Here is a 14716-nt window from a genome sequence, read left to right as displayed (position 1 = left end):
GTTAACAGGTAGAAAATTATCAATATGCACATTTAGAGGACACAAAACTTGTACATCACTTTTTTAACATCTCGAATTTAGTACTTTCATAGTGTACATGGACACTGTAACATGATCATTTTAAAAGGTCTCAGTCAGATGTTACCACAAGGTTTCATTGTTTTTTTTTAGAAAAACTTTTTATTGAGTGAACCCTATTAGAGCATAATGTTTCTCTTCTACTTGTCTGAACCTTCCAAGCCAATGAATTCTATTTAGTGTTAAACAGAGGTGGTTACAAGAAAAAAACACGTGCATTGCAAGCTTAATTGAAGCAATTTCTAATGGGCCCTCTGAAGCAGTGTGTTTCCTACATAGTTGGCAAGTTTTAAATTATTGGGAGCAACTTAATTACCACCTTGAAGTTAAAACTGGTGAACATGTTGAGACGCAAATGCTGGTTAATTCTTTCTGTACCACTGGAATTTCCTCCATTTCATCCCTCAACGTAACATTAATTTGTATGGGTTTAAGAAATTCAGTCTTGTGCTTTGACTCATCTTCTAAAGCTCCATATAATATTCCATTCCAAACCACAGTTGGTGCCTGATAGAAGAGCACTGCCTGTCCTATCACATTGGACTTCTGTGTGCTCCCAGATTCAAGGTTCTTGGTGTCACCCTTTGGGGCCAGAGTTCAGTTGCAGAGGCTGAGAGAGTATCCTTTAGTATTCCCTCTATCCACTTGGTAACTTCTTCCCATGACAAATCTCAGAGTACGTAGTGTCTGGCCTGTGAAACCAACAGCTTTTAATTATGGCCTCAGTGATGGGGACGTTGGCCTGTGAGACGATGACGACATGGGTTTGCATATCCTGCTTGTGGATTTAGAGAATTTTGCAGCAACAGCAGTGCTGGTATCTTTGAAGCATCTTGAGATGCTTGCAGTAAGTAGTCCAAGTCGCAGAAGTAAACAAACAGAGCAGGATTCGCAACAGCCACCTCGGTCATGATTTTTGGGCCAGGTTTGAGATCTTGATCTTTAAGCATCCTGTTTCGGATGGAAGTCAACACTGCTGCCACACCAAAGGCAACTGTGAAGTTAAGATGTAGGAAGTGGTCCTAGTTTTCGCAAGGCCTTGTCATGAACCTTTACTGTCAGAAGATGGGTAGGTTAGTAGAGGGCCTGTTTTGAGGCTGTTGAGTACAGGGCCCATCTTCTTGTATGCTTCAGTGAACGAGTCAATGACAACTTTAAGCTCAGCCTCCGAAAGTCCAGAGGCAACATCTCTGTATTGTAGCTCAACTGAGGTCTGGGTGACCTTTGATTCTGAAGGTGAATTATCGAAGTTTCCAATTAGTCCTGCAGATTAGCTCCACTCCCACAAAATACTTGTTTGAGACAAGATTGAAAAAAAGCATTGGGCACTGCCACAGCCTTGCTTGACAACAGGATCCTCTGTGGCTGGCTCTGTTGTGGACCATGACTTACTTGCATCATGAAGCAAACAGAACAGTTGAATTTCTGCAGGCAGCTACAACTGTTTGTGCAAAAGTAAAAATCATGAACCTTGACGGGCTTCTAAAATTATGACTGCTTAAGAACACCTTCAAAATTTATTTAACTCTGCTTTTCATTATGGTTTTACCTCTCACTTCTACATTTCCATAGAACTTACTAAAATCCTTGATTGTAACATCCCACAGCCAATTCTATATACAATCATGATTTTAAGAACAATTTTCAGACTTTAGTGCAAAATCTTTAAAAGCAGAAAACCGTCACTATGATAGAGAGACCTAGCTGAGTCTTTGCATGCAAATGAAGTGTTCAAAAGAATGGCAATGTTCACTTCAGAAATTATGCCATGTGAAAGACCCAGCAAGTACGGTCCTTCTGCAATAAGCAAGCCAGGGACCATACAGATCTCTAAATAAAAAATTTTCCCTGCAAAGGCAGACATACAAATCTGAAAAAGCTGGTCTGACAACTATGTGCAATGTGTAGGATGTTTTGACTAACACAAGTCTGGCATGCAAAGAATGGCAGCCTGCTGCTGTAACATAATGTACTGTAGATAAGCTCTTTGCTAAGTTCTACTCACCCTGGTGATAGTGCTTCTTGGGCAATGCCCATTAAGGGGAGCAAAAATCTGGCAATGTACAATCCCATGGGAGTGGGCCATGAAATCACACATGCACATCTGAAAGGCCTGCAGAGGTAGCCTTGGACTTGTATCCACCCAAGCTGATGGAATAGTCTTCAGGAGGAGCAAAGAAAGTGGGGTGAAGCAGTGTGATTCCCTGCCACAGTGTGAAGTAGGAAGAAATATGTCGGTGGGCAGACAGGTAGGATGACTTGTGTCTCATCCTGCTAAGGCATGATAATGCTGTTTATAATCAGCTAATTTTTCAGGATCACAATAGCATGTGAACCCAAACAGATTACATGGTGATCCAAGATGCATTGTCAATTACCCCAAGTAATGAATTCCCAATTTTAACTCTTTGCAGCCAAATGGGAAGACAAAATCTTTTAAATGCTCTCATATTTGTGTCAGTTACATATAGATGGGAGAAGCTTAAAAGATCACCAATGCAGGCACAGCACTGTAGCAGTTAGCGTAATGCTATTACAGCGCGAGCGACCCAGGTTCAATTCCCGCCGCTGTCTGTAAGGAGTTTGTACGTTCTCCCAGTGTCTGTGTGGGTTTCCTCCGGATGCTCCGGTTTCCTCCCGCATACCAAAAACATTCAGGTTAGGAAGTTGTGGGTGTGCTACGTTGGCGCCAGAAGCATGGTGACACTTGCAGGCTGCCCCCAGAACACTTTTACGCAAAGATGCATTTCACTGTGTGTTCCAATGTACATGTGACTAATAAAGACATCTTATCCTCAGGCTACAATGCTCATTTTTGGGATGAGTAGGGAGAAGAGAATACATTTATATCAAACCACCCAAAATCATCTCTTAATCCATTACAAAACACAATACAAGTTACTCACCATATGTTGACTTCCATTGATTTTGCAGTTAGAACTTCAGAAAAATAATAACCACAAATAGAGACAACAGTGATTTTTTAATCAATAAATTCAGGCAAAATACAAAAGAAACCCTATTTTCTTCAAATCATGTTTTCAGAACTGCATCAAAATTAAAATTTTTAGGCCATATCCATCAGAATGACTGCAGTTCAATTATGGCTCAGCTTGAGCTTTGTATTAACAAGCACAAAAGTAGAACAATGTACAAATGTTCAACAAGGAAGCACAAAATGTAGAACTTGCTAAACCAGAAATAATCAAATTTTAAATAGCCCCAATACAAATAATCAATAGAGAAAAGTGCAAAAGTTATCATTTCAAAAGTGTATTTAATCTTGTGTGGAAACCTTTTCCAATATCAATTTACAAATATAAGAAAACATTGATACCATAAGGCTTTCCTCCCTTAGTTGTCAGTGCCTTTTTTGATAAAGAAATAAATAGTTCTTTAAAGGCTTACTCTTAAATCATAAGAGGGAAAATAATGCTGTGATGGAAAATCCCAAAAAATGACCTGAGCATGACAACCATACCCCAAAGTGCCAATGAAGGACAAAACTTCTACCATGGACAGAAGGGCAATTTATTGTGATCTGCAATTGTTTTCTTCAAAGCAAGCTCTATTTCCATGTAATCCATCTAAATTTTAAAAGACCACCCGTTCATAATTTAACCTCTAATAATTACAAGAATGTTTAAATTGAAAATAATCAACCAAATTGTAGAAATTGTAAAAAAAAGTTTTCAAATGTACACTTTCCTACTTAAAACAGTAGTAGTATATTATTATTTTATTACAGGCACAACAGTAACTGTGAATGGATAAATCATATTCTGAAACAGTATAATGCTCATCAAGAATTTACATTTTGCTTCTCTGCAAATTTTACAGTAACTACAACCTCTAAGACATAATTACTTTCCTTATTCACTGGAAATTATCAATAGAAAACATTTTCCAGCATAGTTTAGTGCACATGTTAAAAATAGACAATTAAGTATACTCAATTCTAAAAGTAGGAAAAGCCCCAAATATAAAATTTAATCTCTGAACATTTAACTGAAATTTTTAATGTCTGCAAGATTTAGGAGCTAGATTTTAAACAGCGAATGGCCTTATCACAAGATGCTACAACCCCAAATTGGCTCAACTCTCGTTCCAGATTCATTTATACCTACATGATATTTCTCACCACATTTTCATTATTACTTCAGGGAATTACCAAATTAAATGAATTACAGTTCCTGCCTAACAGTTAACAGAAGTTTATTCTCTAAGTTTATCAATAACAATGTTCCTTCTGCCTTATATGGGTACAGATCTTTTGTTCAGGCCTTCATCCAGCCCTGACTTTTATTTAAATCATTCTAGTGTTGATCCAAAAAAGTAAACTGAAGAGAATATTGACTGATGTGAAAACAATCACACAATATGTGATACTACATGTATTTTAAACGCAAAGAACAAATTAATCTTTAAAATTTAGTTGGATTGCATGCAGTTTGTCAGACCAGAGGACTGTTCAAGATGAATGCAAAACAAACTATAAATGTTGGCTGACATTTTTCATCACAAGTTACTGGAAAATAAAATTGCACTGTATTATATATTTTTGCATCTAAGAATACTTTTTAAAAACAAAAGGTGCACACTCAGGTCATCATTGTGGTAGTCATCTTTCCAAATACTATGTTCATATGCTTTCAAAATATATAGTGAGAAGTATGTTATTTTCCAGGTCCAAATGTGCAGAAGTGACTATTTCCTCTACCTCCACTCAGAGTATCAATCTTGGTGCATAACAACCAGTTCCAGTAACAGGTTATAATCAACAGAGACTGATCTTGGTCCCGATGTTGACCTTTGCCGAGTCAAAGAACATGAGTGGAGTACTAACATTTCACCTTTCCGCTCTGCATCTACAATATTTTACAACTTCAATGGTAAAATTCAGAGGGAGCAAATAACTATAAGCAATATTCTGAAAAGGTTGACTTCTTCAACATTAGAGAGTTTAGTGCATTTACCTTTTCACCTGCATTACAGTTTTGTTTCCCAAATGCATATTAGTGCTTTGAATAAGCCAGCACAAAGCATTAACACAGATCTTTCAGTTGGTGATGATCTGTCTTTAAATGCTATGTTGGATTTGCAGACTGCTGGCTACCACGGAATATAATGCAAACAAAATTATATTCTACAAGATAATTTAAAACAAAGCCCTGTACTCTTCAACAGCCAAGGATCCCTGCACTCAAAATAAGGCATCTGAGCTGAAGGCTTGTTTGCCCAATAAGTGAGTTTTCTATGTAAATTGATTTTTCCATATTACCTCAAATGTGGCTTTATTGCTTTTTTTTAAAATCCTTGTAATGCTCTGGATTAGAATGTCTTTAGTTTTGCAGATATTTACTGGTTATCTTTCAGTCCTAGAGCACTTTCAGAGTTGTTACATAAAGGCAACCACTGCTCATTCTGATCAAGGTAGGTTTTAAATTTCAGCAACCGTTTTTTTTCATTTTGAAATTTAGGAACGTAATTATCATGATGATGTTCGTAACTTAATCCCCAAATCAGTCTGATTTGCAAGTAACTAACCCTACTTTGGAAGTTTATTGTGAAGATGAACAAAATGTTCAGAATTGACAAGCTTCAAGAGATATTTTAGTGGATTAGGATAACACTTAACACATTTGTTGAGGTAAACAAAAAATCTAATAATACACTTCTTCAGGAGCTATGAATTCTGCATGTCATATTGATGTGCATGCTATACTTGCCATCTTGTAACTTTAAAATCTAATATAGAAAAGCAGGGAGTCAAAGTCCAGTGTTTTATAACTGATAGGATAGCTTTAACAATAGTAATACATACATTCATTTAATGTCCTCACTGCATTACGACAGAAGATATTGCATCAAGAAAAAAAAATCTTTATTAAGCTAGTCAAATTTGAACTTTGTGTTCATCTCTTATTTCTTCAGCACATGCAGAGAGCAGTAACTCTTCAACATTGTTGTTTTGGAAGACAACTAGCCACATATGTAATTCCACTTGTGAGCAATCCTCTTCAGCTATTATAATAAGCAGCTTTAAGGTTTTCAGCTGAATTTAACCAACTTGGGTCTGCTAGAATTGTGCTCAAAGGCATCTACGTTGGGCCAAATCTACCTGAATAGATATTGTTCATGATGCAGAGTGTTGCTTATTCCACAAACTGGCCAGCAGATTCAGAGGAAGAAGGGATACACTGTACACTGTGAATCTCCAGAACCTGCTGGTCAATCTACATTGCTCCACTGTTTGCCTCCATAAAAGGCCCCTCATCCTCAGCCTTCCATTTATAAGAATTTTTTGGGTTTGTATATTAAAAGCCCAAAAGCTTACTGCAACATTTCTGAGCTCATACTTCGAAGCACATGGTCTTTTAATCCCATGATGAGTTAATGCAATGCCAATATCTCCCCATCCCAGAAAGAGAAAACTTTAAACCATCAAATCTCATTCCTATGTAGTAATATTCTTCTTAAAAAGGTAAAAACATTTCATTTTTTTTAAAACTTCATTTCCCTTTCTATTTTTTTTCTCTTGATGAAAACATTTCCATTCCATCATATATGTACTTGATGTGACTCTAGTTCACCTATTCTTCTCTTTCTTCCTCAACCTTTAACCGTCAATGATTGAGATAATAGTTGATCCAGTCAATACCAAGGTCTGAGATACCTTGATATCAGCCCAAATTATATCCAAGCATTTAAATTTGAGCCAAAATGTGCAGGAAAATGCTCAGCCCCAGCAAAATTTGACCCATGCAAGTCTTCAGGTGCTTCTCTATTGTGCTGTTAGATTGTTGGCCCAACACAAATTAAAAATAAACACAAGTTTCCAATTTGAGGTGGTAAAACAAAAGGTTCCACACTTCATATCCATTTCTACAAGGCATCACATTTTTCTCCATACTTCAAGACTCTTCAGTGTAAGAGCACTTCTTGAATAAGTGCTACTACTTTTAAATTTTGGTGTTCTTAAAAGACAGATGTTTGCTATTTTGTCTTCTTTGACCCTTTCTGTCCTTACATGGCACTTGGATTAAGTGAAGATGAACTCTGCAAGTTGATTCTCTTGTTTGACTATCAACTGCTATGTCGGAATGGCCATTCTCTTGCAAGGTACTCCTAGTCACCTGAAGGGCAGAAATTATACCCAATTATTCACATACATTCCTTTTAGTAAGTAAATTTTATCATACAGAGACAGTATAATCTACTTGAATTAGAATTGCATCTAGCTCTTCAGTTATAACAGTTTAATAACTGCATAAATGTCCTCATTTTCTATTGTTAAATAAATACCAGGGATTTCTTGTGCAGTTTAAACATTAATTGGTCAAAGGCTGTTGCTGTTTATGCAGCTATATTGAGTTTGTGCTTTCCTATAAATTGCTCTTACAAAACTACCTGCATACAAAAAGGTCATTTATTTTGCTTTCCACAAGTCAAGTATGCACTGGGTCAATTTATTATTTACAGCAAGGACTAATTTATACATGATGTACCTAAAACAAAGTAGAACAAAAATATTCAAATACAGATCTCGTTCCACTATTTTCCACAATTTTTCTGCATTCACAAACCAAAAACGAGTTGCAACTTGGCCAAGGTCATTTGATATCAGCAAAATGGACTGCTGGAGTTTGATATTCTATGTTTTTAAAATCTCTTGAGTACCAGTGTTATGGTTGCTACTTTTCTAGTCGGCCAGAAACTAGGGAATTTTGTAAGACCATCATCAATGCATCTTTTAGAATGGGATGCAAGCTACTAGAGCCAAAGGATTTAACACATTTTGGCTGCTTTAATTACTCAAGTATTTTATAATTGCTTTAACTTCCTCATTATCATTAGATCTTTAGTTCCTCACTATTTCTGTTATGTTTGTGTCTTCTACAGTAAAGACACATACAAAATCCTTGTTTAATACTTCAATCATTCCATTATTCCTCATTATACTTTGTCTTCAGTGTATTCAAACACGTTTTTACTATTCTCCTTTTACATTGTAGCAGATCTTAATTTACTACATTTCTTATAAAACTTACTCTCATATTCAATTTCTACTTCATCAGTTTTTTTGGTCATCCATTACTGACTCTCAAAACTTACCAATCCTTATGCTTACCACCTTTATTGGGAGTATTTTAACCATATTTTAATTGAAAGCCTTTCTTTAAATCATTCGGTTTGTATGGATGATACTGTATATTAAACTCTTTTTTTTGTTATAGCTCTGTGTTTATATCTCTTAATGGAAGCACTTAAGAAATACAAAGTATACCTTTAAACATTTATCACTATTTATCAACTGGCAAACAATTTAATCTAATTCACCCAACACGCATGTAATTGGTTCGATGTAACTGAACTGACACCTCTATTATGCTTAACCAAACTACAGTTAATGTTGTTGCATCTAAAAAATAGAAGAGGGGGTGCAGCAGAGATAAGACAGACCAAGACAATCAAAACGCCACCAATAATAGCAAATGTACTGTTGTATTTGTGCTACATTCTAGACAAATGAACTCTGCAAGAAATATCAGCACATATTTCTGTGCAAGATTAATGGAAGCTACACAATTACTGCATAAATGGTTTTCAGGCAGCTTTGGATTTATTTTTTTATGCCACATGTATTGAAGCATTCTTTGATTTGGTACATGTAAGAATCTTTATTAAGCAATTTTTTCAACCCCTTTACAAAAGTTTAATTAGCTATTTCATCAGTTTTCTTAGAAAAGTATAACTGATGTACTGCTTCCCAATTAAAAATACAATGAATTTTATTAACTGAATCACTTATTTATACTTCTGATAACTTAAGTTTAATCACGTACTTACCCTCATCACTATCCGATTCCATAACAAAGAGTGGTCTACAATTTTTCTGGGAGTTGTGGCCTTCCAATGCTTCAATGCTGTTGAAGATCCTGAAACATTTCCGACATATGTGTCTATCATTTTTTACATTAACTGCATTCTCATGTGAAGTGGGAGACTGGTTTGTGTCGGTGGCCAACTTCCTTCGTTTTGGCATACTGATATACCTTTCATCTAGGTAGCTCGGTGGCTGAGGCCTATAGTACTTTTGTTGCCTGCCACAGCTTTCAGATTCTCCCTTACTGTTGCTACTACTCTTACTACTGCTGCTACTCTTACTACTACTGCTACTCTGTTCTTGATTAGAGGATGATTGCAAACCTGAAGGAGTCTTGCTTTGCTGTGACAGACTGCCACTGTTTTGTGACACTGCTGTAGCTTCTTCCCTTAAAGCTTCTTTTGAAATGCTATCATTCAACACTGCTGATGTAGACTCTGATCTTGAATCATCTGTTGAAAGACTGGCCTTATCCGAATCAACAATGCCATCATTTGGCATATCACCTGAGGAAAATGTATCTGCATTTGAATTAATTAAAGTCCCTTTCAGTTTACTGTGTCCATTTATAATTTGTTCATTTTTAATACAATTTATTTTGCCTGATTCAACAGTCAACATTTTTTGATCCGATTCAATGGAAACATGTGGAGTATCATTAAGTGTGCCTATTCCATTTTGATTTCCACTTTGCTTGCCAGCCATACTGTGAAGGTAGGTCTTTGGTTCTGATAACTCTTTTCGTGACTTCCATGATGGAACTGGGAATTCCACAACATTCTGTTCATTTTCTAAACATTTATCTTCATTTGCCTTTGCTTGATGGCTTAGTACTGTACTTGTTTGACTTTTTCTTTTGTCACAATCTGTGAAGTGGATAGGTTTTCTACTTAAGTAATGTTGTGCCTCATGCTCATAAAGCACATCAACCCTATCAAACAACTTGTCACAGTCGCCAAAGCTGCACTGTGCTTGAAAAACTTTATGACTCTCAGTATGGGTTAAAAGTTCTGAAACAGATTTAAACCTCTGACTACAGCCACATTGTAAACAGAAGAATAATTTGGGATACACATGCTTTTTTAGATGGTCAATTAAATGCTGCGAGTGAATGAATTTTCTTTGGCAATAACGGCACTTCCCTTTATACCACTCCATCAGGTAATCTTGTACATTTTCATCGGAGGAGTGAAACTTCCGTGCATGTTTAATCAGAAAATGGATCTTAGTAAATACCTTTGAACAGCCATGGCCTGGACAATTAAGGAAACCTTCACTTCCTGTGTCATTTTCTGCTTTTTCTTTTGACACAGCTTCATCTTCTACCTGTTCTCGTTTGCATAGAGCTCCATTATTTCTGTGACCTATTGAATTTTGCTTAGCAAGAAAACTGCTCTTCATTTTCTTTTTGGTTGGAACAGCATCCACACCTGAAGCAGACTCTTCTTTTGCCAGCTGAGCACCTATAACATTATCAGCAGCTGTATCAGGAGCAACATCTTTGTTAGGATCTTCCTGAGTTTTGAAGTGTTCATTCAGTTCTCCATCCAGACCAGCTGAACTGTGTGGCTCAATTGGAAGATCAACACCAACTTTAAAATCTTCATTTTCTGTAAACGTTTTACAATAACTCTGTTCACCTGCATTTGCAGATTCTGAAGCAGTTGATACTTTTCCATCAGGAATTCCATTTGTGAGGGGACAGGTTTCCTGCACGTCATTGGCAACACTGGAAGATTGAGTATTTTTGTGTGCAGCAAGTTCTTGTTTTTGAATCTTCCTCAGGTGAGTCTTTAAATGCTTCAGCATCTGTCCCCTCAATCTGAACTTCCTTGCACAAATGAGACAAGGAAAGGCACCTTTTTGCTGATGAACCTGTGCATGTCGCACAATATGCCCACCAAGGAACTCCTTTTTACACAACACACAACGATGCATCACTGCACTGTGGCCATCTGCCCGGGACGTGCCTGGGCTGAGCTGCAACCTGTTAGGTTTCTCCATGGTCTTGATATCTGTGTTGATATTAGCTGACGCGTTGTTTCCAAACTTCACAAATAGATCTCTTCCGCGAGCTTTAATTAAGGCCACTTTGCCACGCATTAGAGCAAGACAATTTTTCTTCAAAATCCGCCAGTCCCAAAATTCTGGATCAAAAGGCCAGGTGTTCTTTAAAACAAGCAGCAGCTCGCAACGAAGGAAGCTCGGAACTGAGCTGGTATCTTCAGTGTATGGCTGATCCGGCTGACTGTATAGATTTTCAACAGCATGAAAAGTTTCTAATGTACACTCAGAGAAAAAAACTGTAATAGTGCATGCTCTACAGAAATCCAAATCATTTGGCAGCAGATATGACAGCGTTTTACACACTAAAGTTTTTGTATTTGGTTCATCTTGATAATCCATCCGTAGAGCACGTGCACAGAGTTCAACGCAGAATTGCAAGCCTTCAGCTCCAACCTACAATGTTTAAACAATACACATTCAAAGTTTTGGAGGTATTCACATTACAAACAGGAGAACAAGTAAAATTATCAAGTAGCCAAAATATATTTCTCCCTAGACTTCCAATGTGACACTAGTCTGCATTATCATATAAAACCATTTGGAATAAGGAATAATTCTAGACAGTTTATTGAAAAGAAACTACATTTTTGGAGACGTCATAGCAAAAGAGTGGTACTGTCGTTATACCCCCAGTATATTCCATTAATGAAATAACTTAACAACAAAAAAAAATCCACAAACCAGTGAAGGACAATTTTCCTCTGAACAATTTAGCCACTTGACACTCGAGAAAAAAGCTCAAGCATTAACAATCAAAAACTTGCATAGCAAATAAAGGCTTAAGAATTCTTTTAAAAGTCTAAAGCACAAAGGCTATAAAAGCTTGCAGTGCGATCTAGACCAGCTAGAAAAATAGGCTAATGGGCTGAAAAATAGTAGATAGAATTTAATGCAGACAAGTGTGAGGTGTTTTACTTTGGAAGGACAAACCAGGGTAAGACTTACACAGTGAATGGTAGGGCTCTGAGGTGTGAGGTACAACAAAGGGACCTGGGAATACAGATCCATGGTTCCTTGAAAGTGGTGTCACAGGTAGATAGGGTCATAAAGAGAGCTTTTGGCACATTGGCCTTCATAAATCAGGGCATTGAGTACAGGAGTTGGGATGTTATGTTGAAGTTGTACAAGACGTTGGTGAGGCTGAATTTGGAGTATTGTGTGCAGTTCTGGTCACCTACCTACAGGAAAGATATCAATAAGCCTGAAAGAGTGCAGAGAAAATTTCAAGGATGTTGCCGGGACTTGAGGACCTGACTAGAACTAGAGGACATAGGTTTAGGGTGAAAGGTGAAGTATAAGGGGAATCTGAGGGGAAACTACTTCACTCAGAGGGTGGTGCAGGTGTGGAATGAGCTGCCAGCGGAAGTGGTAGATGCGGGTTCAGTTGTAACATTTAAGAGAGGTTTGGATAGGTACATGGATGGGAGGGGTTTGGAGGGATCTGGTCCAGGTGCAGGTAGATGCTTCTAGCAGAAGATCAGGTCAGCACGGACTAGATGGGCCGAAGGGCCTGTTTCTGTGCTGCAGTACTCAGTGACAAACAATAACTAAAGTAAAAGAAGCTACAGTTGTGGAATAAGTAAGTCATAAACAGTTATCACCCACATACAGTGAATACAATCTTCCTGCCTTCCTCGAAAATTGATCGCAACAAAAATCCCCAAATCTCCAAAATGAACAGGGGCATATGAGTATGGATAGGTTCCTTACCCTCAAGCCTAAACTATCATTCAATGAGATAATGCCTGATCTGTGATGCAATTCCACACATCATCTTTACCCACATCTCTTAATACCTGGAGTGGAAAAAATTAACCCGAGACTTAAAACTAACAATTGACCTCATATCAACTTCAATCTGCAGAAGACAATTCCAAACCTACAGTTCAATTTGCCCTATTGCTTTCCCCTACTATCTTCAAAACTCAAATCAAAATACCCTACAAACCTTCCAGATACCAGGGAATGTTACACAAATCAGAATTACACCTTAATTTAAACAAAAACCATAATAATAAATCTTTGCTGCTTTTCCTCTACAGCCAATATACAGTGGCATGCAAAAGTTTAGGCACCCCTGGTCAAAATTTCTGTTCCTATGAATAGTTAAGTGAGTAGAAGATGAACTGATCTCCAAAAGTCATAAAGTTAAAGATGAAACATTCTTTTCAACATTTTAAGCAAGATTAGTGTATTATTTTTGTTTTGTACAATTTTAGAGTGAAAAAAAGAAAAGGAGCACCATGCAAAAGTGTGGGCACCCCAAGAGATTTGAGCTCTCAGATAACTTTTACCAAGGTCTCAGACTTTCATTAGCTTGTTAGGGCTATGGCTTGTTCACAGTCATCGTTAGGAAAGGCCAGGTGATGCAAATTTCAAAGCTTTATAAATACCCTGACTCCTCAAACAATCAGCAGTCATGGGCTCCTCTACGCAGCTGCCTAGCACTCTGAAGATTAAAATAAATGATGCCCGCAATGCAGGAGAAGGCTATAAGAAGATAGCAAAGTGTTTTCAGGTAGCCGTTTCCTCAGATCGTAATGTAATTAAGAAATGGCAGTTAACAGGAACGCTGGAGGTCAAGTTGAGGTCTGGAAGACCAAGAAAACTTTCCGAAAGAACTGCTCATAGGATTGCTAGAAAGGCAAATCAAAACCCCCGTTTGACTGCAAAAGACTTCAGGAAGATTTAGCAGACTCTGGAGTGGTGGTGCACTGTTCTACTGTGCAGCAACACCTGCACAAATATGACCTTCATGGAAGAGTCATCAGAAGAAAACCTTTCCTGCATCCTCACCACAAAATTCAGTGTCAGAAGTTTGCAAAGGAACATCTATACAAGCCTGATGCATTTTGGAAACAAGTCCTGTGGACTGATGAAGTTAAAATAGAACTTATTGGCCGCAATGAGCAAAGGTATGTTTGGAGAAAAAAGGGTGCAGAATTTCATGAAAAGAACACCTCTCCAACTGTTAAGCACGGGGGTGAATCGATCATGCTTTGGGCTTGTGTTGCAGCCAGTGGCACGGGGAACATTTCACTGGTAGAAAGAAGAATGAATTCAATTAAATACCAGCAAATTTGAACATAAAACATAGAAAAACTACAGCACAATTCAGGCCCTTCGGCCCACAAAGCTGTGCCGAACATGTCCCTACCCTAGAAATTACTAGGCTTACCCATAGCCCTCCATTTTACTCAGCTCCATGTACCTATCTAACAGTCTCTTGAAAGACCCTATTGTATCCGCCTCCACCACTGTTTCCAGCAGCCCATTCCACACACTCACCACTCTCTGAGTAAAAAAAACTTACCCCTGACATCTCCTCTATATCTACTCCCCAGCACCTTAAACCTATGTCCTCTTGTGGCCACCAATTCAGCCCTGGGGAAAAGCCGCTGACTATCTACCCTATCAATACCTCTCATCACCTTATACACCTCTATCAGATCCCCCCTCATCCTCCATCTCTCCAAGGAGAAAAGGCCAAGTTCCCTCAACCTGCTTTCATAAGGCATGCTCCACATTCCAGGCAGCATCCTTGTAAATCTCCTCTACACCCTCTCTATGGCTTTCACATCTTTCCTGTAGTGAGGCGACCAGAACTGAGCACAATACTCCAAGTGGGGTCTGACCAGGGACCTATATAGCTGCATTCTGGAAGCAAACATCACACCGTCTGTA

At 37.9% G+C, this 14716-nt stretch overlaps 1 protein-coding gene across 3 annotated transcripts in view; it reads right to left on the bottom strand.

The window, feature by feature from the left end:
• Positions 1–3044: 3044 nt before the first annotated feature.
• LOC127569877 (zinc finger protein 654-like) overlaps positions 3045–14716 on the bottom strand; it is a 41771-nt gene continuing 30099 nt past the window's right edge. For all 3 annotated transcript variants that reach the window (XM_052014866.1, XM_052014868.1, XM_052014867.1), the window contains 2 exons: positions 8929–11425; positions 3045–7214 (listed from right to left, as the gene is read on the bottom strand). In XM_052014866.1, the coding sequence (XP_051870826.1) occupies positions 7207–7214; positions 8929–11425 (2505 nt within the window). In that variant the 3' untranslated portion in view covers positions 3045–7206. The remainder of the gene's footprint in view (positions 7215–8928; positions 11426–14716) is intronic.

Source organism: Pristis pectinata, chromosome 4, assembly GCF_009764475.1.
Source record: "Pristis pectinata isolate sPriPec2 chromosome 4, sPriPec2.1.pri, whole genome shotgun sequence".
In the NCBI taxonomy this organism is placed as follows: domain Eukaryota; kingdom Metazoa; phylum Chordata; class Chondrichthyes; order Rhinopristiformes; family Pristidae; genus Pristis; species Pristis pectinata.
The sequence above is the reverse complement of the archived record's forward strand: the minus strand, read 5'-3'. Positions and strand labels throughout refer to the sequence as shown.